General features: G+C 40.8%; 1 protein-coding gene across 1 annotated transcript; it reads left to right on the plus strand.

The window, feature by feature from the left end:
* Positions 1–393: 393 nt before the first annotated feature.
* Positions 394–2,860, plus strand: LOC125536736 (autophagy-related protein 8A). The gene is made up of 6 exons (XM_048699981.2): positions 394–574; positions 711–754; positions 1,727–1,782; positions 1,871–1,923; positions 2,234–2,352; positions 2,574–2,860. The coding sequence occupies exons 2-6, from the start codon at positions 718–720 to the stop codon at positions 2,666–2,668; spliced, it is 360 nt and encodes a 119-aa protein (XP_048555938.2). The 5' UTR covers positions 394–574; positions 711–717; the 3' UTR covers positions 2,669–2,860.
* Positions 2,861–13,699: the final 10,839 nt, after the last annotated feature.

Genomic DNA, 13,699 nt, shown 5'->3' on the forward strand with positions numbered 1-13,699 from the left:
CTCCGTCACGGTTTAGAAGGCGCACTTGGAAATTCTCTGGAATCTAGATGGTTATCTATTGGTTATGAGACGGGCTAAAAAATAGCATTCACACTACGCATGCATATAGAAATAGTATATCGGAGTACTAATTAGCTACTAGAAATAAATGCAATGCGCCCTAAACCTTGTCTATTGTGAAAACGCACGCAAATTTAACTGTGCCTTCTAAACCGTGACGGAGTGTGAATAAATACAAAAGCTGTTTGTTTTAAACGAAGTAGTTAATGAGGAGCATGCGTGACGGAATTCAATACAAGTTCGGTTTAAATCCTTTGCACAAAAAAACGAACCGGCGAAACCGTGTGGCCTGTAGAGTTGTGCACGCAATACAACTAGACCCCAAGGGGTACGGCATAAGATTCCCCACAGGAAAGGTCCTCTTAAATAGCCGCGACACGCCACCCACCACCAAACCCTACCCCGCGACTTCCCTCCGGTTGCTTCCGCCGAGCGACTTCCAATCCAGTCTCCCCTCGATTCCGCCGGCCCGATCGCCTCGATCAATCTCGTCCCCGGCTGCGCCCTCCCGTCGGTGAGCCCCTCTATCTTTTTTCCCCAAAAGATCCGGCCAAATTTCGGAGGATTTTGGGGTTCGTCGTCCGCTCGGTTTCCTGTTGTTTTATTAGCTTCTGTCGATTTGATCGGTAGATTGTTTCCATCGATCGCAGGTTGGAGATGGCCAAGACTTGCTTCAAGACCGAGCACCCCCTGGGTTTGTTCCTTCTCTCTTGCCCCTCTCCCTGTTAATTTCTGTCAATTTAGGCCCTGTCATGGTTGTTGATCTGATCGATAGTAGAATAAGAGACTGGTAGCCCACCAGTTGTTCGCCTGAAACTAGTTTAGCCTTTTTTTACGTGACGTGATAATCTGGTTATAGTTGATTGCTTCTGCGCTCAGGCAACGTGCTAATGTGTGTTATTCCGTATGTTCTTTCTTGTCCCATATGCTGTTGTTACATTATGGAGGGCAGATGGTTGTCTGCGTATTTCAGATTGGTGTTTCATTGAAGCACCATCTACACTAATGTTCATATCTATTACATCAAAAGGATTAAAATCAATCGGAAGACTTAGTAATCAATTCAGTAGTCTCTGTTTTTCAGATTGAGTTGTATTCTTATTGAATGGTGCTGGAAAGATAACTTTGGTCTTAGATGATTTTGTTTGATATTAAATTGGTTTATCATCTTGCAATAGAATTTACTCCCTCTGTAAACAAATACAGGAGTGTTTAGATCACTACTTTAGTGATCTAAATGCTCTTATATTTCTTCATGGAGGGAGTACTTCTGAGACTATATCTCAATTCATATTCCTGAATGCCTTGCTTTCTGGATGCTCTTGTATAATTCCTGTTAATCAGGTTCGTAAGATTCTATTTTAAGTAACCAGCAATTATGTGATCCTTTGGCACCTTCTGTCTTATTGGATGGATTGCCAAAAGTATTCCCCCATTTTTGAAGGGACCTTAGGTTTTAAGAAATATTTTACAAATGGTCTCAAGTATTTCTTTTGTTAACTATGTACTATCTTGAGTGTTTTCTGTTTTGCACTGGTTGATGCTTTTGTTATATGCGCAGTTACTGTCTCCACTAAAAACTCTAATGAGAACATGTTCAAGCTTTAAATGTTTTTCCAGTTACTAGATATTTTCATCTCGTGTGATTAAAATTACCCTTTTATAGAAAGGAGGCAAGCTGAATCTGCTAGGATCCGTGAGAAGTATGCTGACAGAATTCCGGTATATATATCTCTGGACTTACCTTCTACATGTGGTAGATTATCAACATTCATTTCTCCTAATTGAGTTCTGTGGTCAATTATTTCAGGTGATCGTTGAGAAGGCTGATAAGTCTGATGTCCCGGAAATTGATAAGAAGAAGTAAGCTATTCTTCTTCATCACTCATATTCTGATGGCAGATGAGCAGTTCTTTTCATTGTTTTCTGGGGTTGAGCTCTGCTCTCAGCTGCATCTAGAGATGCAATCTCTCCTTTAACTTGCCAATATTTCATTTCCATTTGTCTTGTATGCCCATAGCAATTTGTTATGTTTGGATGAGCTCCCTTCGATATAATTGTTGGCTATTTGTTCTATTGTTAATTTAGTCTTGAAATAATTTTCTTATCTGCTGTTCATGTTTGGAATCTGTATTATTGATTTGTCTTGCTCTGTACAATTGTTTCTTTGCAGGTATCTTGTCCCGGCCGACCTCACTGTTGGCCAGTTTGTCTACGTGGTGCGGAAGAGGATCAAGCTGAGCCCAGAAAAGGCCATCTTCGTCTTTGTGAATAGCACCTTGCCACCGACTGGTAATGTTTTTAACTAAACATATTAATAAATACTCCCTCCGTCCGAAAATACTTGTCATCAAAATGGACAAAAATGGATGTATCTAGAACTAAAATACATCTAGATACATCCCCTTTTATTCATTTTGATGACAAGTATTTCTGGACGGAGGGAGTACTTTGTTATTGGTCATATGTTGTCTGCCCACAATCCTCATGTATCGATGTTCCTTTTTTGGCAGCTTCGTTGATGTCAGCCATCTATGAAGAAAACAAGGACGAGGACGGCTTCCTGTACATGACTTACAGTGGCGAGAACACTTTCGGCTCTGCCTAATCCATGTGCACTGCCACTGTAAATAAATGGATGTTCAGGTTGCGACGTCTGTGTATATACTATCACTAGTATGCTGGTGGATTGCTCTCATGGTTTAATGCTTTTAAGTGTGGTATTTTATCATCTGAATGTTAGAACGGCCTGTAAAACTCTATATTACGGTCGAAGATTCATCAATTCTCGTCTGGTTTATGTTCCTCATGCTCTGGGATGATTACAATCGCAAATTAGTGGCAGCAGAACTGAGTTTTTTTTATTATATTGTTTCACACACCTTGTCCTTTTGGTTTCAGAACTGCATCTACTGCTGTTTTGCAGCACATTGCACTGCCCTTTCAGGGCCTCTCTAGCCGATCCATAAAAACGGTCTCCCTGAGGAGTAAACTTACTCGCCATGTTTCCGGCGACCAAAAATGCTAGACTTACGAAACCAGCTACGTAAAGCTACGTTCTTTCCTTAGCGCTAAACTAATCACCCCCTGATTTTCATGGGGTGGGCCTGGGCCTATTTCTCCTCCAACCAAATCAGGCCAGGTCACCTTTTACGTACGTAATTTTTTTTACGTAGATGTAGCAAAGCTAGCCGCTCGCCCGACCAACCCCCTCCTCCGCCCTCTTTTCGTGGCGTCTGTGACGTACCTGCCTACGTAGCGTAGACGGCACGATGTGCTGCTCGTGGAAGGAGTCGGACGTGAGCCTATGTTGCTGGTTGTCGTCACTCCCCGATGACATTGGCAACCTCACCGCACTGAGGAGGCCGCAAGTGGTGGGTCGCCGCCTACTGATAATCTTAGCCTGTAAACGTAAGAGGACCTTCTCTGATGTGAAATGCATGGAGTGTGTTTTCTATCATAATAATTGCACTTTGAGGTGAGCACGCTTGGTGTTGGTTATCATTCCTTGTTCGAAATTATACGTGATGATCGCTGCTACCCATAATGATGCATTGATGTGGTGTGCCCACCCAAACATGTTTTCGATCTTGTTCACTTCTCTACTACTACTAGTTTGCCCTTGTGGCAGCAATATATGATAAATTTAGCAAAAATGTGTGACAAAATGTGGCAATACTAGTCCTAAAACCAAACAGCCCTTATGCCCAACTGCTAACGGGAAAGCAAACTTCTGGTCCACTATACCATCAGTTTATACTATGCCCAACTGCAAACGAAACCAGAGATGGCATCCATGCGGTGCTTGCGAAAATTGTTTGCAATTATTTCAACTAGGACGGTCGTGCATCCAGTGGTTGTCTTTGACCCACATTCTACCTCGCACGTTGTCGAGGGAATATTTTGCGATATTTAGTTATACGAAACATGGATATTTAGAATAATATAAAAATAAAACTAGAAATATATACCCCTTCATTCCATAATGTAGTGCGTACAGATTTTTTAAAAAGTCAAACTTCACAAACTTTGCCCGAGTTTGTGGAAAAACATTTACATTTGGAATGATAAACATGTATCATTAGATTCATCAGAAGATGTAATTTTATATTTTATATTTTTGGTATCGTAGATATACATAATTTTCTCTATAAACTTGGTCAAAGTTTAGAAAGTTTGACTTGAAAAAAATCTATATGCACTATATTATGGAACGGAGGTAGTATGATTTATTGTGTTTGATCATTGTATAATTGTACAATATATTTATTAAATATAAATAGAACAATGTAATAAAAATTCTCAGGCATGTTTGCATGCTGATATGAGCTTTTTCAATATGCATGGTTGCACGTTGAGGTGGTCTTCTCTCTTGCATATTGTATGTTGAGGTAGCATGATTGCATGTTAATAGAAAGTAAAATACATATAAATTGTATCTGATTACTTATAGTTATAGAATATTTATTGAGCGTGAGTAGCATGTATGGTGCATGTTAAAAGCGGGTCTTTTTTAGTGCATGTGGTGTGATGACTTGACATAGATGCATGTGAGTGTGGGGATCAACTATTTAGGTATACTAGCAAGGTAGTCGTGCATTGCACATGGTAGCTTAGATAATCAAAGTATGAATGAATATCGGCGTACCAAATTATAACATGTAAATTTGGTCTCATATATGCATAACGTAGATGTTGATTTTACTCTTGTAATTCAACCCATTAAAATTAAATTATAGGTACAACATATTCAAAGATTGCATGGTTATAGGACTGCATGGAACTCTTGTGAGTTATACCAACACATTTTCTTTAGGTATATTGTATTGCAATTTCAAGTAGCAAGTATTGCATCATCAAAGACAAATGTAATTTATAAACATGTTATCACAGCCTTCAATAAATCATAAACTAAGTGAATGCAAACTATTTAGAAGAAAAAACATAGAGTAAATAAAATAAGGAAGAGTGTAGAACAAATGAGAAGTGCATCTGATGTGAGCTTGTCGTATTATGCATTATAAATCTTGAAGTCAAAAATAATGATAATTCACTTAGAAGAAAAAGGTTTAAGAAAATAAAATATGAAAGATTTTAGGACGAAGGGGAAGTGCTTGTGTTTTGAGATTTGTGCATATTGAGCATTCATTGTAAATCCTAAATTAAAGAATGGAAATTAATTTAGAGGAACAACTTTGGGGAGTTAAATTATGAGAAATTCTAGAACAAATAAGTGCTAGTGTTTTGAGGTTTGTGCATTGTGCTTGTTCAACCATGGAACCTTCTAGCTAATACATGTGAGAATCTAGTGGGAGTGAAGATGATATGCAAGGATCAATAATGCACAGATTTGACACACATATACAATCAGATTGGCTTTATCCAAGGGACCATATTTAAAGTTATTTATACACTTTATAGTGGTATATATATCGATAAGATACCACATATGTGAATTTGAATCACCGTACGTGTACATGTATGTATAGTTGGAGGCTTCGAAGAAAAAAAATACCGGATCATCCTTTTTCTTACACTCAAAGCACATCTTTATTCATTTGAAATGTGTTGCATCATGCACCAAAAAGTGGTACTAGAGAGGGTGGAGGATCATCTAACCAAGTACAAGGATCTTCATACTTTGCCAATCTCGCCAACTCATGGGCAACCACATTAGGTTCACGATTCTCATGAACAAAATTTACCTTAGAAAATTCTCTAGAAAGGGAATATCAGTCAAAAGAAAACTGTAGCTACATTACTCGTTGATGAACTTCATCATTTACGATGTTAATAACTTCCATGTTATCTGAGCTGATAAGTAAGGCGATTGCATCCCAGTGTCTCAGCTAGCATAAGTCCTTCCTGACGTGTTAAGGCTTCAGATGAAAGAACATAAAAATAGCAGGAATACTAGAATTATTGGTACCAATAAATCTCCCTTTAATGTCTCTAATGACAACACTATTGATCCCTTATAATTATCTCCGTAAAAAGATGCATCCACGTTCACCTTCACGAACTCCTTCAGAGGTGGTTCCCATCGTTCTTCCCTTTCCATTTGACGTGTGATCGAGGCCTCCATGAAGTTTGCCGCAAGAGATGCTTGTCTTGGGGCTGCTCTAGTTTTGGTGCTGCAAACTAAAGGTCGAATTTCGTGACTTGATGAAGAGTAAGCCGATTATCTTTGGTCTTGAAGATAGCCATTGTTGACTTCTCGGGGTATTAGGCATGATCATCTCAACATTGTTGTATGTGTTGAGTTTGGATTTGCAACTGAGGCAAAAAAAGTCAGGCCCACTTGTAAGCTGAGGGTGGATTACATATTGCAAAAATGATTCAAAATCAGTTGCAATACAGGAGAAACATCGAGTCCGGTTGCGAGTCGAGGATGGACTTGCAACTAGAGACAAAATAAAGGGTTGAGCCCGGTTGGAGGTTAATAGTGGACTTGCAACTGAGACGGAAAAAAAATTCATGGTCCCGATTGCGTATGGTCTTGTTCTTAACTGCTTGAGAGAACACATGTATCCCTTTTTTATTGCTAAACCTCCCCAAGCCTTCTCATGCTCGTTAATTGAACCATCCGTCTTCATCAAGTTGAGGGCGGTGTTGCAACTCGGGAGAAAAAAGTCACACGAAAAAAGGTGTTAGCTCTAATGGAAGACAAAGGGAAAACATAAAAGGAGATAGAGGAATTAGGAGGCAAAGTAGCTGCAGAATGAAGATGATAAAAGAGACAGCAAAGAGAGTACCTTGTCTTTTCTCTTCTACAAAGCATGCAAATAACAAAATGACAAACAAACATGAAAATAGCCAGGGAAAAAAAATAAAAAAGTCCATACAAAACATGGGCCTAACAAATATGAGCTGACAACGGGACATCGCGACGACGCGGGACACATGACCAAGGAGGGGGGGGGCGACAAAAACAAAGCGGGATCAAGTTTGTGCAAAGATTACAACAAATAGACCGAATGAACCACAACTTAAATGAGACATAGTTAAATTTCATCAAGATAAGATTTCGCATATCCGATTTTAAAAATGTTCAAATATTTTTAAGTGTTTTTGTATTTAAAAAATTCACAAATTAAAAAAATATATTCATAAATTAAAAATTCACGAATTTTAATAAGTGCTCGCATACTTCAAAAAGTGTCCACGAGCTAAAAATATCATGAATTGAAAAATGGGAAAAAGGGAAAAAAGAAGAAGAAATCAGTACAAAATTCTCCAAAAAAAATTTCGCAAAAAAAATTCTCCCAAAAAAGGGAGAAGAAATGGGCAGTCAAAAACACGACGTTGTCACACAAACATAAAAAAAAGAATGAAGGAAGAAATAAAGGGAAAAGACAAGTTCAAGGGGTAATACGTATTCTCTCACTCTCACTCCTTTTATTCTCTCTCGTCACATACAAGTATTTTGAGGGACAGAATCGATCATACCCAACGTGGAATACGGGAAAAGGGGGACAAACAACGCGGAACAACAACATGCAACGACGCGGAATCAACCTGCTGTTGGATAGTCAGGAGGACAGTGGTATTCTCATCCCGCCAAAGTTTCAGTCCTAAACTTGACATTGGTGCTCACATTTTTCTAGATTTATTTCAGGCCTTCAGGCGATGTGCGTTCAGTGGGAGAAAACGTTCCTGTCGATCATGAAGGCATCTGTGACAATTTCATCAATCTTAAAATGATGTGCCGGCTCAGTATCTCGAAGATGCTCATATGAGTAGGGTGTGTGTGCATGTATTCATAGGGTTAAGTGTATGCTCGTGTATATAAATGACTTCAATTATATTGTGTTAAAAAAATACGCAATGAGATGCATGAATCAAGTGTTTGCACGAATTTTACAACACTAAAAAATATGGTTGACAATTAAGATGTGACATAACTTAATCTCATCTACTACCTCTGTATCATAATATTTGTATAAGATTTTTTTCAGTTTAAATTACACTGCAAAAAAGAAGTTATATTATGATATGAAGGGAGTAGATTATGGTACGGAGATAGTAGATGAGATTTAGCAAATCTATATTTTCATTATATCCTACGGCAACCTAGGAAAGAGGCAGATCTCAGCACCGTCAGGGACGACGGGAAAAAAACTTTAAGGGTGTGTTTGGTAAAGTGCATGGAGGGTACATGAGCTCAAGACTTCCCTCCTCGATCCACTTTTGGGTGTTTGGTAGCCTGTATGGGGCCTTCTCAGCATGCACGAGCTCCGCCCAAATACCCTCTTAGCATGCACGGAGAGAGAACACCATAATAGCCGTTCGCTGGTCAGCATGCATGAGCGGATCGAGCGACAACGTGTTTCAAAAAATGTTAAGAATTTCCAAAAAACAATTTAATTTTCAGAAAATGTTCAGAATACCAAAAAAATTCAAATTTTCGAAAAATGTCCAGGTCTTCAAATTTTGTTAAAATTTTGGGAAAATGTCCAGATTTTCAAAATTTGTTAAGATTTTGAAAAAATGTTTGGCGTTTTAAATTTCGTTTCAATTTTTACTAAAAAGTTTGGATTATTAAAAATAATTTTAAAAAATGTTCAGATTATCAAAAAAATAAGAAAAATTAAAAAGAGATCAAACTTTCAAAATTTGTTTAATTTTTTTAAAAACTTAAATGTTTAATTTTTCAAAAATGTTGTTTTCCATGTTTCAAACAATTTTTCATAATTTTGAAATGTTTTGTTCATTTATTTGAAAATACTGGTTGCTACAGTGCCGACCGACATGTCTAAACAGATGCAAGGTCTCAGCTTAACATGTATCAACACATAAACCGTTGCCAAACAACAACAAATGCATGTACTCAGCATGTCTACACTGAGCATGTATCAGAGAAGAACAACCATAGAATGCTACCAAACAAACCCTAAATGTTCCAGCACCTCACTTGATACACGAAGGCCGTGAAGCGGGGCTACGCCGCCCTTGAATCATCAGCCCGAGTGTAGCCGACAAGAGGACCAAGAGCCCGTAGAGATGTAGACGTTCATGCAGATGATTGCTGGGGACCTGGACCTCACACTTGGGGCCCTTGAGTCGAGGATTTTCTGAGCGCCTCCCCAAGACCCTTGCTTTCTAGTACTTCTAGGTCATGTTTGGTTGCCGTAGCTATTTTGTTTTATTGCATGCTTGACTCAGTTGAGCCTGGTTGAGGAAAAACAGGTAAAAGAAACTAACATCTTCATTTAATTTGGTTGTCTACATTACCCTCTAGCCTGCGTGGGATGAAATGGAAGGTATGTTGTTTGCTTGCCCGCTTGTTTAGGACAAAATGGCCAAGACATTTGGTTATATGCAACGCATGTTGTCTGATAACCTCCTCGTAGGTGATGAGATTACCGGCACACTACGCAGGCAAAAAATAACTCGAAGACACACAAATAGATAACAATTTTGATGATAATTTTAAACCAAACCAACCAGTCTTGACGATGGTACAACACTTAAACAAAGCAGTTCTGAATCAAACCAGTATGCCATTAAACTAGTAACCAAACTAGAGCTCTCCTAGACATTCACGATAAAGGCGTCGTGGTGCCTCCCGCACTTGGTCACCATTTCAATGCCGTCGTCGTTGAAGACGATGACCTTGAACCTGTCGAGAGTCAGCAACTTGAAGGTCACCATGTACCCAAACCTTGATCTGATGGACGGCAGTGAAGGTGGCCCAACCCTTATCGACGGTGACCCTGTCGTTCATCAGCTTCACAGTGACCCTCTATGCATAGGCGGTGTTTGTCTTGAGCTTGAACTGAAGGAAATATTCCCTAGAGGCAATAATAAAGTTGTTATTTATATTTCCTTATATCATGATAAATGTTTATTATTCATGCTAGAATTGTATTAACCGGAAACTTAGTACATGTGTGAATACATAGACAAACTGAGTGTCACTAGTATGCCTCTACTTGACTAGCTCGTTAATCAAAGACGGTTAAGTTTCCTAGCCATGTACAAAGAGTTGTCATTTGATTAACGAGATCACATCATTAGAGAATGGTGTGATTGACTTGACCCATCCGTTAGCTTAGCACGATGATCGTTTAGTTTGTTGCTATTGCTTTCTTCATAGCTTATACATGTTCCTATGACTATGGGATTATGCAACTCCCGAATACCGGAGGAACACTTAGTGTGCTATCAAACGTCACAACGTAACTGGGTGACTATAAAGATGCTCTACAGGTGTCCCTGATGGTGTCTATTGAGTTGGCATAGATCGAGATTAGGATTTGTCACTCTGAGTATCGGAGAGGTATCTCTGGGCCCTCTCGGTAATGCAAATCACTATAAGCCTTGCAAGAAATGTGACTAATGAGTTAGTTGCGGGATGATGCATTACGAAATGAGTGAAGAGACTTGCCGGTAACGAGATTGAACTAGGTATTGAGATACCGACGATCGAATCTCGGGCAAGTAACATACCGATGACAAAGGGAACAACATATGTTGTTATGCGGTTTGACCGATAAAGATCTTTGTAGAATATGTGGGAGCCAATATGAACATCCAGGTTCCGCTATTGGTTATTGACTAGATATGTGTCTCGGTCATATCTATATAGTTCTCGAACCCGTAGGGTCCGCACGCTTAACGTTCGGTGACGATAGGTATTATGAGTTTATGTGTTTTGATGTACCGAAGGTTGTTAGGAGTCCCGGATATGATCACGGACATGATGAGGAGTCTCGAAATGGTCAATACATAAATATTGATATATTCAACGGCTATATTCGGACACGGAAGTGTTCCGGGTGATTTCAGAGAAAACCGGAGTGCCGGAGGGTTACCGGAGGAATTATTGGGCCTAGATGGGCCTTAGTGGAGAGAGAGGGGCTGCCAGGGTAGGCCGCGCGCCCCCTTCCCCTTGAGTCCGAATTGGACTAGGAGGGGGGGGGTGCCCCCCTTTCCTTCCCCTCTCCCACTCCTTCCTTCCCCCTCCTAGTAGGACTAGGAAATGATGAATCCTACTCGTACTAGAAGAACGCATGTGCGTTGCAACGGGGCCACATTAACTTTAAGAGTTCAATATTAATATTCTCATACATATCAAGTGACATTGGCAACCTTTTTTACCATCAAATCCTCACACACACACACTCCCTCCCTTCCTCTTCCTCACTCTCTCTCCCCTCTCTCTCTCTCTAACACACACACGTATCCATTTTATTGGGTACGGGACCATAATCCATCTATTTCACACACACACGCTAGTGCATAACAATATGGATTATGTGTATTATATTTGCCACCACAACTGAGGGAATTAATTTCATGTAAATCGGCCAGCCACAACTCCAAGAATACACGGAGGAGGTGGCCCGGGTCGGCATCGGCGCCGTCCGGCGTGGGCCACGGGCCCGCTTCCAAGTGCGTCTGCGCGCCGGCCACCCACGCAGGGTCAACTGCCGCTTCCACCGCACCAACTCCCAGGGCCACGGCCAGGGCCAGGGAAGCCGCCCTTCTTCGCCCCCTTCACCGGCTGCGGCCAACGCGGTGCCGCGGCACCCGGCCTCGCCGTCCTCATCCTCCGGCACCGTCGCGACCTAGTGACGCAGCCCAAGCATCGGCCTCGAGAATCAAGAACCCTCGACAACGGAGAGGGAAGGGAAGATCATATACATGTCATAAGAAATGGAGTTTATTTACTGCTCCCTCGATGTATTGTTTCCTTTGTTTGGAGATTAATTACCATCCGTGAGTTAAGGCAAGGTTAATGTGATTGAGCGATTTTTCTGAAAGTCAATTATTTGTTTTCTAATTAATGTGATTGAGTGATTTAAAGTAAGGTTAATTAATTTAGATTTGATCTTTAGAGATTGTTCGTGATTGATTTACATTACTAAATAACTTGCGCCAGTATGGAAAGTTTTGATCTGTTCAGATTTCTTTCGTTGTGTGAGAGGGTGATGCGAAAATAAACCGATGAAGTGAGGGGAGGGGACGAAAAAAATCTACGAAAAAAACCAACGAAGGTGGGAGGAGGTACCAAAAAAACCATTAAAGGTGGGACGAAAAAAACCTGGAAGCGAGACTACCAACTACTCCATTAGGAGTAGAGACTAGGAGGAGGATTCCTCCTCTCCTTGGGCGCCTCAAGGGCTGGCCGACCTCCCCCCTTGCTCCTTTATATATGGGGGCAGGGGGCACCCTAGAACACACAAGTTGATCATTGATCCCTTAGCCGTGTGCGATGCCCCCCTCCACCATAATCCACCTCGGTCATATTGTAGCGGTGCTTAGGCGAAGCCCTGTTCCAGTAGCATCATCATCGCCGTCATCACGCCGTCGTGCTGACAAAGCTCTCCCTCGACACTCAGCTGGATCTAGAGTTTGTGGGACGTCACCGAGCTGAACGTGTGCAGATCGTGGAGGTGCCGTACTTTCGGTACTAGGATCGGTCGGATCGTGAAGACGTATGACTACATCAACCGTGTTGTCATAACGCTTCCGCTTACGTTCTACGAGGGTACATGGACAACACTCTTCCCTTATCGTTGCTATGCATCACCATGATAGATCTTGCATGTGCGTACGAATTTTTTGAAATTACTGCGTTATCCAATAGTGGCATCCGAGCTAGGTCTATGCGTAGATGTTATATGCATGAGTAGAACACAAAGGAGTTGTGGGTGTGGGTATATACATATTGCTTGCCGTTACTAGTTGTTTCTTGATTCGGCGGTATTGTTGGATGAAGCGGCCCAGACCGACATTACGCGTACGCTTAGGCGAGACTGGTTCTATCGACGTGCTTCGCACACAGGTGGCTGGTGGGTGTCAGTTTCTCCAACTTTAGTTGAATCTAATTCAATGAACGGGGTTCTTTCTGAAGATCAAAAAGCAATCACTATACCGCGTTGTGGTTTTTGATGTGTAGGTAAGAACGGTTCTTGCTCAACCCGTAGCAGCCACGTAAAACTTGCAACAACAAAGTAGAGGACGTCTAACTTGTTTTTGCAGGGCATGTTGTGATGTGATATGGTCAAGACATGATGCTAAATTTTATAGCATGAGATGACCATGTTTTGTAACAGAGTTATCGGCAACTGGCAAAAGCCTTATGGTTGTCTCTTTATTGCATAAGATGCAAGCGCCATACAATTGCTTTACTTTATCGCTATGCGATAGCAATAGTTGCAAAAGCAATAGTTGGTGAGATGACCATGTGACGACACATTGATAGAGATCAAGATGATGGAGATCATGCTGTCATGCCGGTAACGATGGAGATCATGACGGTACTTTGGAGATGAAGATCAAAGGCACAAGATGATGATGGCCATATCATGTCACATATTTTGATTGCATGTGATGTTTATCCTTTATGCATCTTATTTTTCTTAGTACGACGGTAGCATTATGAGATGATCACTTACTAAAATTTCAAGGTATAAGTGTTCTCCTTGAGTATGCACTGTTGCGACAGTTCGTCGTGCCGAGACACCACGTGATGATTGGGTGTGATAAGCTCTACGTTCACATACAATGGGTGTAAGCCAGTTTTGCACACGTAGAATACTTGGGTTAAACTTGACGAGCCTAGCATATGCAGATATGGCCTCGGAACACCGAGACCGAAAGGTCGAGCATGAATCATATAGTAGATATG

Source organism: Triticum urartu, chromosome 2A (genome assembly GCF_056163025.1).
Source record: "Triticum urartu cultivar PI428250 chromosome 2A, HENAU_Tu73, whole genome shotgun sequence".
Lineage (NCBI taxonomy): Eukaryota > Viridiplantae > Streptophyta > Magnoliopsida > Poales > Poaceae > Triticum > Triticum urartu.

Excerpts from the sequence above, each read along its gene's own strand:
- LOC125536736 (XM_048699981.2), top strand. The coding sequence starts at position 718 with ATGGCCAAGACTTGCTTCAAGACCGAGCACCCCCTGG. Across the intron at positions 755-1,726 it reads CAAGACCGAGCACCCCCTGG|AAAGGAGGCAAGCTGAATCT; the intron begins GTTTGTTCCTTC and ends ACCCTTTTATAG. Across the intron at positions 1,783-1,870 it reads AGTATGCTGACAGAATTCCG|GTGATCGTTGAGAAGGCTGA; the intron begins GTATATATATCT and ends CAATTATTTCAG.